The 25,142-nt window shown below is 44.3% G+C and overlaps 1 protein-coding gene across 2 annotated transcripts; it reads right to left on the reverse strand.

Annotated features, from left to right (window-relative positions):
- Positions 1-6,106: 6,106 nt before the first annotated feature.
- SLC2A6 (solute carrier family 2 member 6) lies at positions 6,107-21,606 on the reverse strand. 2 transcript variants are annotated; one of them, XM_029613099.1, is made up of 10 exons: positions 21,162-21,393; positions 16,822-16,984; positions 15,675-15,881; positions 14,849-14,948; positions 14,462-14,673; positions 12,843-12,995; positions 12,130-12,238; positions 9,099-9,284; positions 7,142-7,287; positions 6,107-6,865 (listed from the first exon to the last, which is right to left on the reverse strand). In XM_029613099.1, exons 1-10 carry the CDS (start codon positions 21,257-21,259, stop codon positions 6,710-6,712), a joined length of 1,530 nt encoding a protein of 509 aa, XP_029468959.1. In that variant the 5' UTR covers positions 21,260-21,393; the 3' UTR covers positions 6,107-6,709. The 2 variants fall into 2 exon arrangements, with proteins under 2 accessions (XP_029468959.1, XP_029468960.1); XM_029613100.1 differs by lacking the exons at positions 15,675-15,881; positions 16,822-16,984 and having other exon boundaries at positions 21,162-21,606.
- Positions 21,607-25,142: the final 3,536 nt, after the last annotated feature.

Below are 25,142 nucleotides of genomic sequence, written 5' to 3' on the forward strand. Positions count from 1 at the left end.
TGAGAACTCTGGGTATGTGTGTGAGAAAGAAAGTGATTATGAGAGTGAGAAGCCCATATATGTAAGTGGAACACGGGAGTGGGAAGCCTGTGTGTGTATGGCATGAGAGAAACTGTTCAGGAAGGTGACTGGTGTGTGTGTGCCAAAGACTGTTTGGGAGATGATTGGTGTGTGAGAGACAGAAACTGGTCATGGGGGCATGACTGATATGGTGTGTGTGTGTGAGAGACATGGGCATTAAGGAAGAGGACCATGAGTATAGAGCTTAGCCACTACTGCTGCTTCTGGTGTGTGCTACAGCCTGCATGGAAGAGGAGTAAGAGAGCTGCTGGAGGGGGTAAGTAAAGATGGCTTTTTAAGTTTATTTTTCTTGATTGACTGCCATTTTAATTATTTAATATTATGTGATGTGTCTGCTTTTTTTGTTTGAGCAACAAGTATAGCTTTGGTTTATGTTTATTTTATTTATTTTTATTTATTTATTTATAAAAGAGTTTCTATACCGTCGATAAGACAAATCATCTCAATGGTTTACATGGCTTAAAAATGTCAAATAAGTGTTCTGTTATAAATAGACTTCGTTATTTTCATTAATGCACAATGTAAGTTAATTGTGTGTGTGTGTGTGTGTGTGTGGGGGGGGGGGGGCGGCATAGCTGACGTTTCGCCTAGGGTGCCTAATACCCTTGCACCGGCCCTGCATGGCAGGAGTGCATGCAAATCTATCTCGTGCATATTCACTATGGCCATCCTGAAAAGCTGACTGGCTGTGGGTTCCTGTATGCCAATGCCAGAAGTCTAAGAAATAAAATGGGAGAGTTAGAGTGTATGGTGAGAGACATAATTGGCATCTCAAGAGACCTGGTGGAAGGAGGATAACCAATGGGACAGTGCTATATCAGGATACAAATTATATTGCAATGATAGGGAGGATCAACTTGGTGGGGGTGTGGCACTTTATGTCCGGGAGGGTATAGAGTCCAACAGGATAATGATCATACTAGAGACTAAATGCTCAGTGAATCTATATGGGTAGAAATCCCATGTATGTTGGGTAAGAGTATAGTGATAGTAGTATACTACAGTCCACCTGACCAAAATAAACAGACGGATGATGAAATGCTAAGAGAAATCAGGGAAGCTAACCAATTTGGCAGTGCAGTAATAATGGGAAATTTCAATTACCCCAATATTGACTGGGTAAATGTACATCAGAACATGCTAGAGACATAAAATTCCTGGATGGAATAAATGACTGCTTCAAGGAGCAATTGGTTCAGGAACCAATAAGAGAGGGAGCTATTTTAGATCTAATTCTTAATGGAACACAGGATTTGGTGAGAGGTAACAGTGGTGGGGCCACGTGGCAATAGTGATCATAACATGATCAAATTTGAACTGACTAGACCGGGGACAATATGTAAATCTACAGCTCTAACACTAAATTTTCAAAAGGAAAGGAAAATTAGTTCTTACTTGCTAATTTTCATTCCTGTAGTACCACAGATCAGTCCAGGTTTTGTTTCCCTGCCAGCAGATGGAGACAAAGTTTCAATGACACTGTACATAACCCAGTGTGCAACCTGCAGTCCCCGAGTACTGACCTGTACCCAAGCCAGGATGACAGCAACTATCATAAACTTCTAAGCAAACTTGCTGCCCTTCAACGAGCCAGAAGAAAGTGAAGTTGCCCAAAAAGACAATAGAAAACTAATTTCTCAAATTTAACATAAGTGATCAGCATTGAAAGCCACCAACTCCACCCTATATACAAAGCAACAGTACGAGTAGTGGACTCTCCACCCCCAGTAAATGGGCAGATCTCTGGCCTGATCTGTGGTACTATAGGAACGAAAATTAGCAGGTAAGAACCGACTTTCCTTTCCCTGTATGTACCCAGATCAGTCCAGACTCCTGGGATGTACCTAAGCTCCCCTTTACTTGGATGGGACATGGAGAGTTCCGCTCAAGGAACACTCTCTAAAGCACATGGAAGCCAGAGCCCTGGCATTCAAGTGATAATGCCTAGCAAAAGTGGACAATGATTTTTCAGTAGCTACCCAGCAAATTGTTGCATCCGATGATCTCAGATGGCTTCGACATTTGTGCCTCACCTTTCTCTCTGCTCTCCCTGCTAGCCTTAGGAAGATGGCTACCCCCGCGTCTGGAGAGTGAGGACTAAATTGCTATCAAACAACAAAGCCTCACAGATAGCAAGGTGCTTGGACCTGTTCATCCCTGGTGCCTAGCTCTCCTGAACTTCGGATCTAGGTGGCCTCCTGTATGCACACTAATGCCACCTGGTGGCAGAATGTATGCAAATATGTGCTCATGATAGGTTGCGGTCATATGGGCACAAGTAGCTGTGCAAATATGTGCTCACATCTAGATCGCAGATGGCCTGGATTGACCACTGTTGGAAACAGGATGCTGGGCTTGATGGACCCTTGGACTGACCTAGTATGGCATGTTCTTATGTTCTTATGCTCAAATCTAGGCTGTGTCCTTACCCGCACATGCAACCGCCAAGCAGTGAGAATGCGCGCACATGCCTACGCACATGAGAAAAAAATGCCGTAGTGGCCTACCACACGGCCAAGTAAAGACTGCCTGCATCTTCACCGTTTAACATCCGGCCCCGAAAATCATCAGCCTGAAGAGTTTCGCAACAGCTCAGGCCTCTTGACTGGCCGGGAATCCATGGAGACTGCGGCCAAGCTGGCAGAAGACCTCTACTCCTCCTCAGTGCAAGTGCCTCTCTACACCTCTGCGGGACAGGGAACTGCCGGCAATAGTGGAGGAGGGGATTCCCCTGCCTCTCCTGCTGAAGTTGCTAGGGAATAAAAAATGGCCACCATTTCTGGATGTCGGGGTCTCGCACTCAGTGCGAGACCCCCGTCATCCATGAGGCTTGTTCTATCGGTGTGGCCATGCTTGACACAGAACCCTGAATGTTTCTGCTGCACGCACACGCTGTTCCTTCCTGCACCCTTGGCACCACCAGCACCTTAATGGCAAGCAGGGGAAGACTCCCTCAGCACCACGGAGCCAACACCTGGTCTCCTCCGCAGGCAGAGAAGCTGCTGAAAAACCACATTGCTGAGTTCCTCGAGTTGCTGAGGTAGCTTCCTCCCCCCCCTGGAACCCCGCTGCTGCACAGATTCCTCTATCTAGTTCCTTGTTCTCTTTTTTTTACTCTTTAAGAACAAATAAAGATGCACAGAAACCAATACTTTCCTTTGGTGCAGAGGTTCAGTTTCCAGGAGCGGAGGCCGCATGGCAGATCAGAAAAAAGACAGAGCTTTTTTTCTTCAAAACTTTACCAAACTTACAATACCTAGAATGGAACACACAGCTGCTAGCAGAAACAAAGAAAATCAGCCAAATTAAAAAAGGGACCGACTAAAAGAAAACAGCTGCACCGAGTCTGTAGCTGCCTTAGCAGCCTTGTGAAGGGGAGGGATCTGGACCACCAGATTTACACCCCACAGAAGAAAGGAATGAGTGTACAAAAGGGTCACCAACCTCCAGCTCATTCACCTTGACCAGACAGGGAAGGAGCTACTGGGACCCAAACATCCCCTGCAAGGAAGGCTCATAAATCCAAAACAGTCTCCAGACTTGAGAACTGCAGCTTTTGCACCATCTACCATCTGCTGGAGATAGAGAAATACTGAAGGACTGCAGGTGGTACACTGGGTTATGTACAGTGTCCGTGAAACTTTGTCTCCATCTGCTGGCAGGGAGTCAAAACCCCAGGAGTCTGGACTGATCTTGGTACAATCATAAAATGAGGAAAATAGTTAGAATAAAACTGAAAGGTCTGGCTGCAAAGGTTAAAAGTAATCAACAGACATGGACATTGTTTAAAAATACAATCTTAGAAGCACAGTCCACATATATTCCACGCATTAAGAAATGTGGAAGGAAGGCAAAACAATTATCGGAATGGTTAAAAGGTGAGGTGAAAGAGGCTATTTTAGCCAAAAAAAAAACCATCCTTGAAAAACTGGAAGAAGAATTCATCTGAAGAAAATGGAAAACACGTAAGCATTGTCAAGTTAAGTATAAAACATTGATAAGGCAGGCTAAGAAAGAATTTAAATGAAGTTGGCCATAGAGGCAAAAATTCATAATAAAAACTTTAAAAAATATATCCGAAGCAAGAAACCTGTGAGGGAATCAGTTGGACTGTTAGATGAATAAGGGGTTAAAGGGGCTCTTAGGGAAGATAAGGCCATTGCAGAAAGACTAAATTAATTCTTTGTTTTTGTGTTTACTAATGAGAAGGGTGGGGAGATACCAGTAGTGGAGATGGTTTTCAAGGGTGATGAGTCAGATGAACTGAACCAAATCATAACGTTTGTCGGTATATAAAAGTTTATAAATAAATACATTTTGAACCTAGAAGATGTAGTAGGCCAGATTGACAAACTAAAGAGTAGCAAATCACCTGGACTGGATGGTATGCACCCCAGGGTTCTGAAGAAACTAAAAAATGAAATTTCAGATCTATTAAAATTTATAAACTATTATTAAAATCATCCATTGTACCTGAAGGCTGGAGGGTAGCCAATGTAACCTCAATATTTAAAAAAGGCTCTGGGGTGATCCGGGAAACTATAGACTGGTAAGCCTGACTTCAGTGCTGGGAAAAATAGTAGAAACTATTCTCAAGATCAAAATCACAGAGTATATACAAAGACATAGTTTAATGGAACACAGCATGGATATACCCAAGGCAAGTCTTGTCAGACAAATCTTCATTTTTTGATGGGGTTAATAAATGTGGATAAAGTTGAACCAGTAGATGTAGTGTATTTGGATTTTCAGAATGTGTCTGACAAAGTCCCTCATGAGAAGCTTCTAAAAAAAATAAAAAATCATGGGATAGGAGGCGATGTCCTTTCGTGTATTACAAACCGGTTAAAAGACAGGAAACAGTAGGATTCAATGAGCAATGTTGTCAATGGAAAAAGGTAAACAGTGGTGTGCCTCAGGGATCTGCACTTGGATGGTGCTTTTCAATACATTTATAAATGATCTGGAAAGGAATATGACGAGTGAGGTAATCAAATTTGCAGATGATACAAAATTATTCAGAGTAGTTAAATCACAGGCGGAATGTGATATACTGCAGGAGGAACTAGCGAGACTGGAAGATTGGGTATCTAAATGGTAGATGTGTGGACAAGTGCAAGGTGATGCATATAGGGAAAAATAACCCTTGCTGTAGTTGTAGAGTTAGGTTCCATATTAGGAGCTATTACCCAGGAAAAAGATCTATCGTAGGCGTCAAAGTGAATAATACCCTGAAATTGTTGGCTCAGTATGCTGCAGCAGTCAAAAAAGCAAACAAAATGTTAGGAATTATTAGGAAGGGAATGGCGCATAAAACTGAAAATGTCAAAATGCCTCTGTAGTGCTCTATGGTGAGACCACACCTTGAATACTGTGTAAATTCAGTTGTACTGGAGAAGGTACAGAGAAGGGTGAACAAAGTGATAAAGGGGATGGAATAGATCACTTATAAGGAAAGGCTAAAGAAGTTAGGGCTGCTCAGCTTGGAGAAGAGATGGCTGAGGGGGAAAATGATAGAGGTCTTTAAATTCATGAGAGGTCTAGAATGGGTAAATGTGAATCGGTTATTTTCTCTTTCAGATAATAGAAGGACTAGGGGGCACTCCATGAAGTTGGCAAATAGCACATTTAAAACAAATCGGAGAAAATTATTTTTCACTCAATGCACAATTAAGCTCTGGATTTGTTGCCAGAAGATGTGATAAGTGCAGTTAGTGTAGCTGGGTTTACAAAAGGTTTGGATAAGTTCTTGGAGGAGAAGTCCATTAACTGCTATTAATCAAGCTGACTTAGGGAATAGCCACTGCTATTACTGGCATTAGTAGCATGGGATCTACTTAATGTTTGGGTACTTGCCAGGTACTTGTAGCCTAGATTGGCCACTGTTGGAAACAGGATGCTGGGCTTGATGGATCCCTGGTCTGACCCAGTATGGCATCTTCTTATGTTCCTGAGGACAGGTTTTGGAACCAGGGGGTCCCTTCCACTCCCATCTTTCCACAATGAAAGATCTAGCAAAGCCAGATTAAAATTTAGAAAAGCTTTTTGTTTTCAGTTTGTAAGATTACATTTTTTTTAGGTGTCCTCCCATCAAATAAGCATAAAACAAGCATGATTTAGCGCACTTGTAGTCATAATGAAATAGGTCTCTAGTAACAGCAACTGGTGCTTTGTCCTGTGGGCTTCTCTCGTCAGATGGTTGCTGTCCATTGTAATAATTATCTTGCTAGCTTTTGTTGGTGCCGTCGGGCCGTGTGTTACCCCGAGTTGGGTGAGACTTCCTAGAAACAAAGCCCCTTTGCAAAGGACACAGTGGGGCTGTAGCACACCCTGAACAAAAGTGCTTTCTGAGGCCAGTGCTGGGCAGTTTTATTACCTTTTTCCCATACTTGTATTTTCCGGTCTCTCACCGTATTCTTCCACAGGCTCTTTCTCGGAAGCTCTCACCAGTGTTTAGTGTTTTGCTAGAGAGGTGGTCAGCAGGCCCATCGCCACTGGGGCAATGAAGGCGCGATTGCCTTCCAGAACCCCTCTTGCTCTCCTTGGCTTAGAGAAGCATTTTTTCACTGCCGCACCTCCCTTACGAGATAATGAGGTCAAGGAGGCCCAGCGTTGTTGTGGAGGATGCCTAGTTGATAAAGGATCTCCTTCCAGTCCTGAAGAATGCCTCTATCTGTTCCAGCGACTTTCCTTTGGTCTCTGGAACGCAGAAGCCTGTAAAGAGGAGGTTCACCGCACAAATAAAAGCGAAGAACAGGAATGGGACCTCCAGTCCTAAAGCGTTCTGTGAAACAAAGAAATGGTCAGATTACATTTCTGGGAAATCCATAGAGATCGCAGTAATACCTAAACTTTTCCCATTCGGAACCCATCTACCAGTTGGACCAAGCAGGTCCTGGTTTCACCCAATTGTATTTATGGACATGTAATCCTGCTTTCCTGAGCAAACTTGGTCATACATGGGATAGAATAATAATCAGGACTGGGTTCAGGCTGTCCAGGCATCATGGAGCCAGTTGGTAACCTGAAAAGGAAAAAGTAGAAAGCTTGAATTACTCACCACAGTGGGTAGGAAGGACTCGGTCAGAGCAAAGGCTGTGAGCCAGCTGACTAGCACACACAGACCCGAGGCCACTCCTCGGGCCCTCAGGGGCAGGATCTCGGACATCAATAGCCAGGTGATGGGCCCCCATCCCATGGCATAGCCTAGAGAAGAAATACAGGTGATATCATCTTCTGCATTCGTGCAACAGAGCAGTGACAAAGGACATCCCCAGCACGCCAAAGAACGTGTGAGCCTAAATAAATGTTTATTCAAAACCCACAGCCAACCCACTATCGTCATTAATTCAACAGCACTAACACTGCTTTGCTAAAACCAAATAGTGCTTGACTGTTTGGTTTTAGCAAAGCAAAACTAATAAAATATCATGTTTAAAAAAAACCCAAGGGTTTTTGACTCCAGTGATGCAACTATAAGTACACCTAGTGAGGTGGCAGGGGGGAGCTCTAGGATCTCTAACATTTCTCATCTCTTTCCCTCAGAAGCTTTCTTGGGTTGTTCAGCAGTGAAGAGCATTTCCTCTTGGATTGGCAGGACAATTTTGAACATTATTTATTTATTTATAACTTTTCTATACCGAAGTTCAAATAACAGAGTTAATTATCACTCCGGTTTACATTGCAACCATAAAACAGTGACAAAGTTGTCTTACATAGAACAGGGGGAGAGAAAAAACTTGGATACAGCTTAAGCATGGGGAGTAACGTGTCAAAACTGGTAAGAACTGATAAGAGTTGGCTTTTTGGGGTAACAAGGTATTCCGAGGGAGGGGGTAGGAATGAGGGATTGGAAGGGGGGTTGGAAGGTGGAGGGGGGAGGGTATGGGGCGGAAGGGAATGGTGAATAAAACACAAAATATCACGATGCCCTGCACATCCTTGAGAACTGTGTACTCTTTACAATTCCAAAAAAGATATAGTTACACTGGAGAAGTTACAAAGAAGGATGACCAAAATGATAAAGGGGATGGAACAGCTCCCCTATGAGGAAAGGCTAAAGAGGTTAGGGCTGTTCAGCTTGGAGAAGAGACAGCTAAGGGAGGATATGATAGAGGTCTATAAAAACATGAGAAGTGTATTAGTTTGGCAACATGTGTTGCCAGACTAATACATAATGTGTTGATATAAAAATAAAAGGAAAAATATATATATTACTAATAATGACAAAGTAAAAACATAAAGGACAACAATAACAAGGTCAATGCTTGGATTTTGGAGCTGGTCCATATTTTCCCTTGTCTAATTACATTTCTGGCTTGGTGGCAGGATACAACATAGTTTGCTGCTCTCGATGCTGTTTCTCTCTGGATTAGACAGAGTTTTCCCTTCTTATTCTTTTATGGGATGTCTGACTTTTTTTTCTCTCAGTTTGGGAAATGTGCATTCCTTGTAGCTTTTGTCTATTGCACAGCACAAGAAGAAAGGAATTTCGGTGTTTCTCTGGTGTCGCTGAGGCAGGCTTCTTGCTGTTTCCAGTTCAGTTTTTGGCTGGAGTACAGCTAAGAAGGTGTGTACGACTTACCTGCTTACTGGTGTCAGAGTGAAGCTCTCCTCTGCCACGAAAGCAGAACCTAAACCCTAGGGCAGAGGTGGGGAAATCTTTCTACACAGTAATGTTAATACAATTCACGATTGTATTCACTGAACCACTTTTTGTGAGTAACTGTAAAACACAAGTGTATTAAACTCTGTGCTTTCTGACAAAGTGCTGGACCATGAGCCTCTCCAGGGCTCTAAACACTTCTGCAATAAACCAAATTGCTCTGCCTTTTAAAAAGAGTCGGGCCAAGTTCTCATCAGATTCTCACATGCTCTGATTCCCAACACTCTTTAACAGTTCTCAACCCTGAGAAATCTATCCCAAATAAATCCAAAATAATACAAATTAAATTTGACTCCAATAATAGGATGGTGGCTAGACAAAGGGAAGCCGCCAGCACGTAGCAGTTACATACCCATAATGTACAGCATTGTGCTGATAAGGGGGATCAGGGTGATGTAGTTGATAGACTCGGTAGGATTGCTGAAGAGCATCTGCTGGGTCTGATTAGTGTTATTTCCAGCCGTGGTATTCTGAGGGAAGACAACCGTGAAATGGACATACAGCCCTGTGGTCAGCGTGGAAACGAACATGACAGAGCCTGTACAAATGGGAAAAGAAACATTAGCCAAAGGCAGTATGGTAAGTAGACTTTGAAGTTTTGGGTGGGATTTTAATTTGCACCTTAAATTCATTCTTGAAATGTTCTTTTAAATTACCCCTAGGCCATAATTGGTGGAGCACTTTAACACCCACAACAATGTCTCCAGATTCCCTTAAGTCATCCTTTCATCCATAAACATCTGACCCGGGAGATGAAGGATCCTGTCTCCTCCAGTCGCACTTTCACCAATAAATATTTAACCCATGAGATCAGAGACCCCAATCTCCTCCAGTCATCTGTTCACCCGTAAACATCTAATCCGGGAGCTGAAGGATACTGCCTCCCCCATCTAACAGAGAAGCTGAGAGACTCCCATCTCCTCCAGTCACACCTTCACCCATAAATAAACTTAGTGCAAACTTAGAAGGGAATTTTCAAAGGAGTTACGCATGTAAATTTAGCATATATGCGCATAAGTAGCTTGTACTCACTCGCTTGCTATTTTATGAACATCAAAAGTATGCACCTATTTTTGGTTCCATGCGCACATTTACCTGTGCAAAAAAAAGGGTGACCTAGGGGCTTTCGCAGGTGGGGTACACACGCTAAGTTGCTATTTTATGAGTGTTATGTGGGTACATTAGGAAAATTGTTCGTGCAATTTTCCACCTGATTATCTAGCGCAATTGATATTAAGCTTGACTGTTGTCTGCTGCTGTTGGGTGTGTGGACTGGATGAACTGGGGGAGTTCAAGGTCAAGTTCAATGAACTGGAGACAGACTGGGTGAACAGGTGGAGGCACTGGCAAGGTACACATGCATATATTAAAGTAAACCTACTTCCACATGTAAATTAGGGTTTTATGCGAACAAGTTATATTTTTCCCCCATATAAAATATACACGTATGTGTTTATAAAATAGGTAGAAAATGTATGTGCTTTCAAGGCATTGCTGATATTCACATGTACATATCCTGGAAGGTGGACATACGTGTATTTATAATTGGTGCGGACCAGATACACGCAGATTACAAAGTACTATAGTAGATCTCAGTGCGGCCATATACGTGTTTATATGGGGCCTCGTAGAGTTGTTTGAAAGTTATCCTCCCTGACTGTATCCTCTCTGGGGACAGGGACATAACAAGTTTACCTGAATGTAACCCACCCTGAGCTGCCGATGAAAAGATGTGAGCTAAATGTAAAATTAGTACATAAACATCTGTAGAGACCCCAGGGGGATCTACATTAGAACTAGTTTAGGACCTGTAGGGAAATAGGATTTAGGATTTGGAGCGTACCATTTTTCCACAGCCCCCCCTGTGAGGTTGCTGAAGTGGTGGGCTCCTGGCTGCTCAAGAGCAGAAGGTGCCTGAGATCAGGTGAGATTTTTCTTTTGAGTGTGAAGAGCGAGGATCACTTTCTTTGCTCCCCTATTCCTGTGCGGCCTGGCTCACCCACTCCCGCCTGCATAGGACAGGCGGGAGTGGGTGAGCTGGTCCGCAGCCTGTGTTGGTGGTCCGCAGCCTGTGTTGGTGAAACCTGTCTCAGTGTTTGGACTTTCAGAGATTTTTGGACTTTATTCCGATTTCTCCCGGTTCTCCTTGTTCTGCTCGGGGAGGGAAACACCCCCTACTCCGGGAAAGGCTAGGAAAAGAGACAACCCATATTTTCCAAGTCACTTCCAGTGACTGAAGTGTGGCCTCTTTGTCTTTGTGAAGTTTTTGGTGGCCTTCTGTTCCAAGAGGAAGCTTTGTGCTCATCCTTTCTTCCCAAGAGTGGGGTAACAGGAGAGATGTTTTCCCTGCTAATGACTTTGAGACTGTCGGCCTGAAAGGTCCACTTACAATCAGAGAGCGGGAAGAGTTTTTGAAAGACATCCAGAACATATCTGCTGCCCCCCCCCCCCCCCCCCCCATACCACATACACACCCATGGGAGTCTCTGCCCCTGGAAGAGAAAGGACTATGCGGACTGGAGCCTCTGGAGAAACATCAGAAACCTCAGGTATTTTTTTTTTTCTTTTGGAAAGAAAGCATCATTCCATCCTGGGAAGTTTCCTTTCCATACTCTGGAGGGGAGGAAATCTCAGAGCCCTACATACTGAGGGGCACTTACACAGATCAAGCTGAATTTGGATATTTCTATTGCCTATGGAAGTTACAGTGAGGAAATGGCTGGTGCTAACTTATAACCAAAGTTCTACAGTAGACTTTTTTCCTTTGGAACACCCATCCTGAGCATGCTGCCTGTTTTATCCTGGCACCAGTACTCTACAAAATTAATATCAGAGATAGCACCACAGTAAAAGGTTTCACCCTACCCTCTGGGCCCTAGAGGTTTACACCCTCTGCCCCACTGGAGAATCCACACTGGGGTTAGCAGGACTTTTCTGGAGTAAATCCTGGGATTAGTATGGCCCGCACCTTCATAGCACACCCTAGAAGAGGGGTAACATATCTAACCAAGGAGCTGAGGGACCCCCGCCTCCTCCAGTCACACCTTCACCCATAAACATCTAACCCAGGAGCTCAGAGATCTTCAGCTCCTCCAGTCCTACATCTAACCCTCTCTCTCTCAGTCGTACCTTCACTCACTAACATTTAGCCTAGAGGTAGAGAACCCCATCTCTGACACTACTGTAGACTCCAACATCAACCAGCAGGATGCCTTCAAAAAGGGACATTGTGAGGTCTCCCACCCAGCACTATGGGAACCATATTGGGAGCGACTGCGTTCAAATCATTAGCGCTCAAGAACCTTTGGGTCCTAATTTCTGCTTTGCCATTTAACAGTGTTGTAACCATGTATGAAACCCTTAAATTCTGAAGTTACACGCACCTGATACAAAGAGGAGGCACTTCCTGCCCGCCCTGTCCATGGAGACAGCCGCGATGCTGACCGAGACTAATCGCACTGCTCCGACCAGAGCAGCATCATATTTCCCTTTCTACAGTGGGCAAATAAGAAAGTCAAGATAGAAGGTTAAATAGCTGTATGCATCCCACACTGGGCCTAAAACACTGGGAAGTTTAACATTTTGCTTCTAGTATTGTAGGCATCCTCCCAGTTCTCTGCCTGGAGGAGAAACCCTTTGATAATGAGACCGAAAAACCTTTGTCAAATCAAAATAGCATCCAAGGGAATGTAAATGTTATTTTCTGAACAGATGTACAGGGAGGTGTTTTAGCATTAAACACTCAGCTATTTTGATGATTTATTTATTTTGGTGCCTTATTTAAGAAAACTACAGTTTACAGAAGAGTAAAATGAAGGTGCAAGCTTGCAAGATCCTGAAATTCCCCAGATGCACTGCAGGTGAGGCTGTGACACAGCCCAGTGCTGGAGGTTGCACAAGAGCAGAGAATGGCGCAGTAATTAAGAGAGAGAAGCTGGAAGTCTTGGAAATGAATGCATGCGACAGCACAATTCAGAAGCCTCTGGTGGTGTATGATCGGGGCTTGTTCTAGCATTGGCCCCCCCTCTCCTTATTCGTTTCTCTCCGCATCCTTCCTTGTGCCAGTCCCGTTGGCAGATGCAAAGCTCTCACTTACTAAAATCACTGCTGTTTGGTTAAAAATGGATTCCAGGTAGACCAGAATAGGGGTGACTCCGGACAGCTGCTGGAGGAACCTCATCCCTACTGCAATCAGGATGGGTTTGTAATAGTAGGGGTCTGCGATCTCTGCCCACGAAATCTTTGAATTCTAGATGCACAGAGACAGAGGAAGATCACCACACTGCACAACAATTTAACTCATCCTATACTGCAGGTTCCATTGGGCTTTTCCCAGTTACGGATAGAACGTGCCAGCTAAAAGCCACTCCTTAGCACCCATTCCTGCAGAGTAAACATGTCCTTTGAAGCCTGAGCTGATTTCTTCTTACTTCTGAGACCATAAACAGAATCGAGTCCGACATTCACACACTTCACTCCCTTCTCTCAAGACATTGGGTATTTTACTGTTATAATCTGCTTTGGGAAGGAATAAAGGGTAAGGGGCAAGGAACATAAGTAAAATGATGATGATGATGATGACATTAAGTGGCAGGATAAGCTGTCTCCTTCTTATGGTGCAGGCATACCTGATGGTACAGGAACAAGGAACATAGCCTGACCTTTTTATGTTATTTTCCCCCTAAGCTTTTCCTCTCTTAGCTTTCCTCCGCTGACTTCTCATTACATTTTGTGCAGTTTTAAAACTTCTGGTCTTTGTTTTCCAATATATCGATAGTCTGGTTCTTCCTTATTTCTCTACTCTTCTGCTCCACTCTCAGCTACCACTTCTTCTGTGCCATCTCTCTTCTCTCATCACTGGAACAAACTACACCCTGACGTCCAAGACTCCCCCACTCTATCTATCAGTCCCGGCGGAAAACTCACCTCTTCCAATTTGCCTAACTCTATGCCTAAACTCTGTCCTTGGTGCCGTCGTTTCCTCTGCACACTTTGCACTGCATTCTCAGGCCTAGGCAATACCGTGCGCTCAGGCTGGTGCACAGGTTAACCCTTGGTTGGACACATGTTTTGGACAGGCGTCAATAACCCCTTGAGCAATAAGGGGATTAGCGCATCGAAAAGGTGCTTCCAAACCAGCGCGTAGCTAATAGCACTCATCACATGTAAATGCCATGTTGATGAGGCTATTAGCTAGAACCTCTTACGTAAAAAATAACCGTGCGCCTGATGCACATTTTAATCCTCAAAAATTAATGCCAGCCCCGGAGCTGGCATCAAGTCTTGAGAGGCCCCAAAATTCCTCCGACTTAATATCGTGGCGAGGATGGGCATCCGTTTTCCTAACTGGCGCACAGCCACTTCTCTTGGGCTCGCCGATGCCGAAGAGGTGCTAGAGATACACAACTTCCCCTAGCGCCTCCTTATTAATGCGGCAGCTCGTTAGTCTACTGTATCCCACGGCTCAGGAGAGATGGATAGGCACATGTTAGGGAAGCGGGCACTCGATCACGAGTGTCCATTTTTTCCCGCCTGAATACTGCATCGGCCTCACTGTGTTGCCTTTGGTTGGTAACATGTAAATCCATGCTTGGCATCCAGAGAGCTCCAGTTCCTGGCTCCTAACCCCCCTGTGCTTTTATCACACTGAATGGTGTCTTGATGAGGAAAGGAAAATGCATCGCGGATGAAGAGAGTAGGCCCTAGCCAGCATACCTGATTCCTCAGACTGTCCTTGATTCTCTCATATTCTGCCAGGTATTCTGTGTCCTTCCCCCGCAGCCAGGCCAGTGCTCGCACAGCTCTCTCATCTTTTCCCTTGGAGATCAGGAAGCGAGGAGAGTCAGGCATGAAACACAGCAGGACGAGCATGATGGTCACTGGCACCTCCCCAGCGACTGCCAGCCAGCGCCAGGGCAGGAGGAGGGCTGTGGGGGCAAAGAGAGGGGAGGAGTTATTGTGCATCTGAGGTATGAACCACCTCTGTGTGTGATGGTGGATCTAATTCAGGCTTTTCTGCCTGAGCAGAGTTTGAGCAGGGAATAGGGTGAGGTGGTACTGGGCACCTGAAATGGGTACACACGGGGTGCGTGTACGACTTACCAAGTGCGTACAGCGAGAGAGAGCCAAAGACTGCCATGATCTGAGGGCAAGCCCCCAGGGCCCCCCTGACTCCAGAGTGGGAGATCTCAGACACGTACACCTGCGAGGAGAGAAGAGCAATAGTGGCATGAATGGGCGAGAACGGACGCCATCTCCTCACTGATGCAAACCTCTGCAGAGGCTTTACAAAAATGTTACCAGCAAACCTTTCATGGGATCTAATAGTACTTATCTGGATTTGGCTAAGCTTTTTTGACACGGTGCCCCATGAAAGGAAGTACGGAGTCAGAGCTATGATTCTGTGAGTGGATAAGGGATTGGGAGGAAGCAATGAGTTAGAATTAATAGCACATTCAGAAGGGTACTGAGATGCCTAGTGGAGTACAGGAGGAGCCTGTGAACTAGGAAAGCCAGGTTTCAAATCCCACTGATATTTCTTGTGACCCTGGGAGAGTCACTTCATCCTCCACTGCCTCTCAGGGACAAACTCAGGGCCTGATTTACTAAGATTTTTCTGTATCTATGGGAAAAATGCTTAATAAATGAGACCGTCAGATTGTAAGATCTCTGGGGATAGCAAAAGATACCTACAGTACCTGAATATAATTTGCTTTGAAGTGTCATGGAACATAAACAGCGATAGTGCACAAAGGTCTCTGTTATTTAATATACATTTATTTTTTTTTAATGATTTGGAGGCAGTGTTGCTGAGGACACCAGGGCTGGACCTCCTGGAGTCTGAGATCCATGGAAGAGCTTGTATTCTTCTAATATGCTGCAGTCCAGTGTATGAGACTGGTGTATTTCAGCCGTTGAGATTTCTCACCGGGATGGATGCAGCTGTCATCCCTCCAGCAATACCCGTCAGGATGCGCCCCAGGAGAAGCATCCACACTGCCTGCGCTCCGGACATCAGGGCGTAGCCCACGGAAGACGGCACAGCCGAGCACATGATGCTGAGTTTACGCCCCAGCCGGTCATTCAGGAACATAGTGACGAGACCTCCAGCAGCAGCACCAAGGGTGAACACCGACTGGAACCAAAGAGAGCGGATACAGGGTGAGCCTTACCACCAGCCTGGGTACTTTTAAGCTACTGCACAAAGCCCAGCAGGTACAGTTCTCCTATTGTTTTTCCAAAAAAAAAAACCCCGATAATTACAAACAAAATGTTCTTACAGAAACCATGGTAGACACCATCTGCAATGTAGAAGAAAATTCTATTATATAAAAAACTAAAAGACAGTCCCCATCACCATCTAGGGAGAGGAGTGGAAAAGGAAAAAGGAGCTTCAACCAAGGCAATACATTTAATAACAAAGAAATAGGAGCCAGGGTTGCTTTTCGGATAGAAAATTGAGACGCCCTACATGCTAGGTCAGCATGAATGGAAACACCCATATTTAACCTTCTGTTGGTAGTGGGGCCCCCATGTTTGGACGTATCTGTTAGTCCAATATAAACTAATTGTAATTCTGGAAAAAAGCAGAATATCAAATGTTTGCAAATGAATCGTGGGTGCTGTAGGAATCACTGCACTGTTCCTCACAACTTCTTGTATAGTTGGTTCATCGGGTCTCCTCAGATTGTTTTTAGTCCCAGCTTCTGGCAGTCATTAAGAGGTTCGTAAATCTGAAATTAACCATATGCTTGCCCCCCTTCTCATCGGTCTCCATTTTCAGGCTGCCTGGACAATAGAGATGAAATCAGTAACTCTGAGCTGAGGTCTACCACCCCCTCCACCAGGGATCTCTGAGCTGAGCTCTACCAAATCCACAGAGAACCCCAGCCGAAGCTGCATTTTTTAAGATGTCAATTTAGCAAGGAAGACCAATGCCTGTGAGGAAAACAGCAAAAGCAGGGGCAATAAGCAGACCCCCCCAGGGCTGAGTGAACAGAAAAAGGGCTGAACAGACGATGCCTTTCTCTACACTAAGTCTGCACAGCAAAGATGGGGCCATGGTCAGTCCTTACCCCAAACCATGAGACTTCCTTTGTGGTCACTTGCAGATTGGGCTCCTCATGGCGCAGCAGGATAGGGATGACAGGAGAGCTGAAGACCAAGGCGAAGCCGAAATTAAAGTTTCCCAGTACTGCGGCAAAAGATGCCAGGAACAGTCTCTTATTGTGGAGAGTTCTGACAAAATGCAAACAGGGTCAATGAGGAAATGAGTAAGAGAGTGTTAGGACCATATCACATGACATTATTCACATAGTACGAGCTGAGCTGGCCTGGTGTCTCAGTGGTGGTGCTGTAAGCTGCCATGCGCAACGTCCCTGGCTCAATCCCTGAGTCGGGTTTTCCGCTCCCCGGGTCAGCTGGGGCTGGGGATGCTGTGGAGGCAGTGTTTACAGTCTGGGAGGAGGGAGGTGGTGGTCATTGCGTAAGGGTGACACCAAGTTGCTGGAAGGAGACCTGGTGTATGGGTGAGACCCAGTGGATATAAATTAGTGGAATAAAATCCCCAAATAGCTGCAAATAGAGGCTCATGGTGCCAGATCCCAGCTTTGGCTCTGGCTGAGATGGAAGAAGAAAGGAGCAGGAAGAAACTGCCAAATCTCAAAGCAAAACAACATGCTACTGATCATGGAGAGGAGTTCCAGGAATACAGCAGCCACTGAACCACCACGCGCTTATGCAATGCTGATGTCACAGACCCATTTGCAGATGCAACCCTGCAGACATCTGCCTGGCTGAAGTGTAGATCGCTATCCCTGAATGACTGGCTCCACACTGCTGTCATCCTACATAAGAACACGGGAAGTGCACTGCTTGGTCAGACCAATGGTCCACCGAGCCCAGCATCCTGTCTCCAAGAGTGGCCAATCCACGTCTCTTGGAAGTAACCATCAGATCACCTCATTCTCAGATACAGGAGGTGGCAATCGCTGTTCCTGCCCAGTTAATAAGGGTTAATTGTCCTGTCCTCCAGAAATCTGTCCAAACCCCTTTTAAACCCCCGCTATGCCGGATGCCTTGACTTCATCCTCTGGCAACAGATTCCACAACCTAAGTGTGCATTGACTGAAAAATGTCTTTCTGTGATTTATTTTAAACCTGCTGGTTGTTTCTTTCATGGAGCTTCCTCTTGTTTTAGTATTATTTGAAAGGATAAATAAAAGTTCCCTATTTACCTGTTGCACCCCACTCAGGATTTTATAAATCTGAGCTGTCTCCTCTCCAGGCAGAAGAGCCCTAACCTGTTTGGCCTTTCATCACCAGCGAGCCGTTCCACCCCCTCTCTGCGCCCTTTTCAAGTTCCGTTTTATCTTTTGTGAGATGGAGCAACCAGAACTGCACACAGTACTCCAAGATGTGGTCACACCATAGTCTAGACAGAGACATTAGGGGTGTGCATTGACATTGTTTTCAGGTTTTGGTTTTTTTTTTGTTTCTTTTTGTTTATTTAAAAAAAACCACATAAAACAAATAAAGCAAATTAAAAAAAACAAAAACAAAAAAAAACATAAAGTCAGGCCCCGTTGAAAAGAAAAAAATACTGCTGGCCCTGCCCTCTAATCCTCACAACACCCCCAAATTCTCTTCCCATATTTTTCTTTCTTCACAGGTGCACGAGTGATCTCAGGTCCCCCGGTACGCTTAGAAATGGCACTGGCAGACTGGGCCTGGGACTGGCTGGTCCCATTTTGTACAGAAGAAATTAGCAAAGGCACCAGCCATGGTCTGGCAGCACCATGTCCACCTCCGGCAGGACAAGAGTGACCAGGGATTGCTGCAGCCCCGTAAAGAAAGAAAAATATGGTGAGAGGTTTTGGGGGAGGGGGTGTCAGCAGACTGGCAGCCTTTCTTTTTTTAACAAAATTAATTTTAACAATGAATTGAAATAAAACAGGAAATTTTGTTAAAATTTTTCACTTCTTTTAAGAACATAAGATATGCCAAACTGGGTCAGACCAAGGGTCCATCAAGCCCAGTATCCTGTTTCCAACAGTGGCCAATCCAAGTCACAAGTACCTGGCAAATACCCAAACATTAAATAGATCTCATGTTACTAATGCCTGCAACAAGCAGTGGCTATTTCCTAATGATTAATAGCAGTTTATGAACTTCTCCAAACCTTTTCTAAACCCAGCTACACTAACTGCCTTAACCACATCTTCTGGCAATGTATTCTAGAGGTTAATAGTACATTGAGGAATAAACAATTTTCTCTGATTTGTTTTAAATGTGCTATTTGCTAACTTCATGAAGTGCCCCCTAGTCCATGTATTATACGAAAGAGTAAATAACTGTTTCACATTTACTCATTCAAGTCCTTTCAGGATTCTATAGATCACATCCCTCCTCAGCCGTCTCTTCTCTGAGCTGAACAGCCCTAACCTCTTTAGTCTTTCCTCATAGGGGAGCCCTTTATCATTTTGGTTATACTTTTTTGTACTTTCTCCAGTGCAACTATATCTTTTTTGAGATTCATGTCAAACTAAGGCACATCCCTAAGTGGCATTATGATATTCTCAGTTTTGTTCTCCATTCCTTTCCAAATAATTCCTAACACTTTATTTGCTGTTTTCCTGGGTAGTGACTCCTAATATGGCATCCAGCATTGTACTGTATATACAGAATTCATATTACTTTTCCCTATGTGCATCACTTTGCAAGTCCATATTAAATTGCATCTGACATTTAGATGCCAAGTTCCTTCTCTGAAATCTCCAATGTTTTGTAATATGTTACAGAAAATGAAAAGCAGAAGGGAAGGCTGTAATGGCAGGACCCTACAGTTTTGACTCTTCCCTTTTCTCTGCTCCACTCTGACTTGGCATACTGTTGCAACCAAAGGAAAGTTATATGACCCAGCAGGACAGCACTTCAAAATCAACTGTCTGCCATCCCAAACCCCTTGGTCCCCTGAGACCCTTCTGTAGGATGCATGGACGTCACCATCCCATGCATGCCAATGTCCAAAATACTTTTATGAGGGACGTTTGGGGACAGGAAGCAGGAAATATCTTACATCTTTCATTGAAATGTGTTGGAGTACCAGAAAGTGGTTTAAAATTTGTAGCAGGGGGGAGGGAGTTAACAAGAAAATCATTCAGGAGCTCTCTGCAGATGAAGTATCTGCAGATTGCTGGTATGCAATCTTTTCTCATTACCCAAAATCCCACTTCCCCACCATCTTCACTCCCTATTTCCAAACCCCAAATCTCATGGCCTTGGCTCTTGGCCCCTGCTCCTGGTTAGGTGGAGGCCTCAGCTCCTGGCCCCTGATCTAAAACCTTAGCATTAACTCCATTCTGTGCACAGTGCTGCATTTTCTGTCCACTCAGATTTATTGTATCTCTGTTTAATAGATGTAGTATCACAGCCCTGTTAAATATAGCAGAGTTTCAGTCTGTATTACCATTAATCCTCTAGTACATTTCCACTTTAGAACATCATTGTAGTATCACTGTGGCCCTAAGAAGTCCAAGTGAAAAACTCTGTGGAAATGGCATTCGATTGCACAAATGTGCTGCTTCAGAGCACCGTATGGAAAGCTAAGACTGGAGCCTGATATTTGTACTGGGCTCAAAGCAAGCGGGTACCAGAAGGTACTGGTACTGTCAGTTCCCCTGAATATGAATCTTGGGGTTGCAGAAGTGATGGCATGTCTTGCACAATGGCCACATTTCTTGTCTGTTCATTATCAGTAAACCACACTGCTCTGGAAACCCACAGGAAATGAAATTTCAGTGTGAGGGGAAAGTTTCACAAAGTAGCCTCAGGAAGTGAGCGGCAGACCTGGCTGGGCAGAGCAGCATCACTCCAAGCACAGACACTGTTTCAAATCTCCCCTTCATTTCTCCAGCAAGTCACTTAACCTACCCGCGGGCTAAGTTTGCTTGTAAGCTCACCGGGGAAGGGACATTTATAATCTGGTACAGAGCTGTGTACACTGACAGTGCAAAATTAATAATGTAATAGCAGATTAGTATAACTATATAACGCCTCTGTTACAGATAGCTTGTGTATAATTTTTCTTAATAAGTAACTATTGGTTCCCACGTCTTCTACCAGAGCAAGAAAAATGACTGAATTGGGATCAGAACCCAGGAACTCCCACATGGTAGAACTCACCAATCCCAGGCAAACTGCTAGCTGCCCAGGAATACAGACAGAAACATTTTTGTTGTTTCAATTTATTATTTGCCTTTCCACATAGTGCTCAAGGCTAGGCACAACAAAGGTAATTACTAGTACCATAAAAATATTAAAACTTAAATAGCAATAAACTCACTTAAAACACTTCAACATAATAAAAACATCCTCAGATAACCAAAACATAAGACACCCATCCCCACCCACTTACTTGATGTATGCTGCTTCCAGCTCCTTGAGGTTTTTCTTTGGAAAGGTCCGATACAGGGGCCTGGCGGGGGCATCTTCTCCTAGCAGCGGCTGGTGCATCTCTGGGGCTCAGGATTGTCCTAATGGGAGCCGCAGTACAGGCAGGCGAGCGCGGAGCCCCGCCCGCAATCTCTGCAGCTTCGCGTTGGCTGCGATTTCCCGGCAGCGCGACCGGCTTGCTGAGAAAGAACAGGTTGTGCAACGTGAAGCTGACGCCGTGCATCAAAGCGGAACTACAGACCGCGGCCGAACCCGCACGAGAAGCAGGGCCCTGTTTGTTGACACAGCCCTGGATTACCCGCCCTTACAGCAGAGCGAGGGACGAGACTAGACGTGCATAAACGCAAACATGCAAGCACAGCTCGTTTGAGGCGGGTGCACACGCTTGCACCTTCTCGACCTGCCGGAGCCTTCCAGTGAGGTCACAGCACGTGCGTGTGACAGATGCTCTTTCCTGCAGTCACAGCTAACTCCTGGGGTAGCGTCTCTAGGCGAGTTAGTTTTGTGCGGAATATCTTTTTGGTTGCTTGGGGGTGGGGGGGACAAACCAACCAGGTGCTGCCCCCGCCCCCATTCCCTTCCTCTCTCTGTCCCCACGTCCCCTCCCTCTTTCCCTCACCCCCTTCTTCTGTTTCCCTGCTTCCATCTATCTCGCTCATCTCCACTCCTCCCCGCCCCCACACCTTCTCTCTTTCCCCTTTCCCCCATACTCCCTCTCACCCTCATATCCACCCCTCTCTCTTCCTCAGCCCCCACTCTGTCTTTCTTCTCCTGCCACTATCCCCACCCTTCTCTCTTCCTTTTTCTCCCACCTCCCCCAGTCTAAGCTCTGAGTCTGACCAGCATCAGTTATAAAATTCCCATCCTCTCAAGTCATTCCCCCCTCCGTTTAGCCTGGCGATCCCCCTTCCTCTCTCTGACTCTGATCAGCAGCAGAAGGAGAGCAGTGATGCCTTGGGGGAGTCCTCTAATCTAATCTAACCTTGTATTTATATCCTGCCCTGTTAGTCCCTTGGGCCCACCCACAGTGGTTTACAAAAGACAGAAATGCAATTTCATAATAACAAATTTAAAATACAACATATTATTGCCTACACTATTATGAATGTTAATATAGTTTCACGGTTATATACATTATACTGTAAAAGACGTGTTATATATATGTTATACTGTAAAAGTCGTATTATAACAATCTAATATGGCGATGGAAAATGTATATTCCCAAAAATATTAAAATTCTTATTCAATATATGTAAATAAAGAGAAAGGTATCATAAAATTAAAGTGCCTATTGGTGTCAATCCACCGCCTCCCGCCCTTACAGGGCCTCAGACGGTATCAGCTCTTATGACACCGTAAATTATAATCACATACCCACTCTCTTATACATATATATTTTTTTCGTTTTTTATCTGCAATTACTTTATTTATCAAATCTCTAAAATAGCAATGCTATAGGTATATCTCAATGTTAACCATTAATATCTTAGTTCAAAAATTCCCAAAAAATACTTAGCTCAATCACTGGCGTATCGATATAATATTTTGCTGATGCTGTATCATTTCAATAAATCATAAGTTGTTCCCCAAAAAATACTTAGCTCAATCACTGGCGTATCGATATAATATTTTGCTGATGCTGATGCGTTTGGCGCCATTGTTAAATCCGTGTTGGCAAGAATACCCTGTTTTGAGAACAGCGCTGTTTCTTAGAAGAGTGTGGAAATATGAAGAGTTTGCGGCGTGCTGATAATGTTTGAATAAAAGAAAATCCCCTGGTGAAGGCTAATTTAGCCGAAACATGGTCCGTGTTGGGAACAACTTATGATTTATTGAAATGATACAGCATCAGCAAAATATTATATCGATACGCCAGTGATTGAGCTAAGTATTTTTTGGGAATTTTTGAACTAAGATATTAATGGTTAACATTGAGATATATCTATAGCATTGCTATTTTAGAGATTTGATAAATAAAGTAATTGCAGATAAAAAACTAAAAAAAAAAAAATATATGTATAAGAGAGTGGGTACGTGATTATAATTTACGGTGTCATAAGAGCTGATACCGTCTGAGGCCCTGTAAGGGCGGGAGGCGGTGGATTGACAGCAATAGGCACTTTAATTTTATGATACCTTTCTCTTTATTTACATATATTGAATAAGTATTTTAATATTTTGGGGAATATACATTTTCCCTCTCCATATTAGATTGTTATATATTGGGAGAGGAGTTCGACTTCTGTGGTGTAAAGTCGTATTATATACATTATACTGTAAAAGTTGTTGCAAATGTAAACTGGAGTGAAAGCTTGTACCAAACCTCGGTATAAAAAACCCCACAAATAAATAAATAAAATAAAAATGTTAAACATTCAAGTCACAGATACACAATTTCAAAGAAAAACCCCCCAATTCATAAGTAATGCATAAACAGTCTCATGGTCTGAATATGTATTCTTCCTCAACAGGCAGCATCCAAGAGGTGGACTGGCTCATAGTCTTTGGAGGAGCAGTGGGGCTGCTGCGTTCTGATAAATGCAACAGCCTATGCTTCCTTCAAGTCAGTTACATTTTGCAGCAGATAGGAGGCACAACATTTTTAATCGTCTGAAAAATGAGACAGTAGAAATATAATTGTACAATATATGCTCCCTGATCCTGCTGCTGTGACAGGATATTAAAATGTTGCTTCATGAAACTACTATTTTCAAGCTTGGATCAAAGTAGCAATGGGGCCAGAGGCTGCAGAGGGGCAAAGAAGCAACCTGCACTGAAAGTGGTTAAAACACACCACCAGCCAGCAAGCGCCTCCCAAAATGCACTTGCATTAGCTTCCTCTCCCTTACTTAATATCCAGACCACCAGCTAAAAGGATAGCCCACAGGTGGTGGGACATGATCAGGCTGCTTGTAACCCTTAATTCCAACCCATAGACCAAAGTGAGAGCAGCCATCAGCATGACCCCCTGGCCCCGGAAACACAGGCACAAGCTACATACCTGAAGGCACTGCAGGGCAGATACATCACGAGACCATCTCATGCCAAAGCTCAGTTTCATGCCATGTGTCAGTGGTGCCATGTTGGGCTAGCATGATAGCCATGGACAGCAGCGGTAATCCCAGTCAGGGTGGGGGTGGGGTGAGAGAAGGAAGCAGGAGGGGATGATGGGGAGAGAGAGAGAGAAACTGGTTTGGACAGGGGAGAGAGAGTGGGAGACTCGTGGAGACCATAGTGATATGACAGCACTGTGTTTCCTAGGAGACATGGTGTAACCTAGTACATGAAGTAGTAGCTACAGTCCAAAACAGCAGTAACAAATGATATAACCTCACCCCCCCCCACCCCCCAAATAAAAAAAAAAAAAGGAAAAATCTATGGGGGCACAGCACACAGTCTTGACTCATTACCTGCTCCCTCCCCCCCCAAAAAAAATGAATATTTATTATAGTGATTGTTTTAATGCTTTTTCTAGTTTGTACCTGGCCCTGATGTCATAGGGTGCATGGCAAGTCATTAATTATTATATAAATAAGTATATCCTTTTGTGAGTGTATCCCATTTGGGTCCTGAGGCAGGGGGGGGGGGGGGGGCCACTATCGTTTCCTTTACCTCAGGCAGAGGATTGCTTTGAGCCACCCCTGACTAGAATGAACCTCACATATAAACCAGGGCATGCTGGATACAATCTCAATCTCTCTCATTTATTTTAATACTTGTGTCAAAGAGAGCTTCCTTCTGAAGTTCACAGGGTGTAATATGTACAGGCAACATACCAAGGTGTGTTTGGACCTTCTTTTTAATCAGGCCTGTGGCACCCAAGCACTAGTATTGGTAGGTTAATTAGATTATCACAATATACTGAAGTGTAGCGCCAAGATGCATGCGGATCCTTAAACTTCAGAAGATGAATTAATCTATATATAACAGATGCCAAGCGACA

The sequence above is a fragment of the Rhinatrema bivittatum genome, chromosome 8 (genome assembly GCF_901001135.1).
Source record: "Rhinatrema bivittatum chromosome 8, aRhiBiv1.1, whole genome shotgun sequence".
NCBI classification, from domain to species: Eukaryota; Metazoa; Chordata; class Amphibia; order Gymnophiona; family Rhinatrematidae; genus Rhinatrema; species Rhinatrema bivittatum.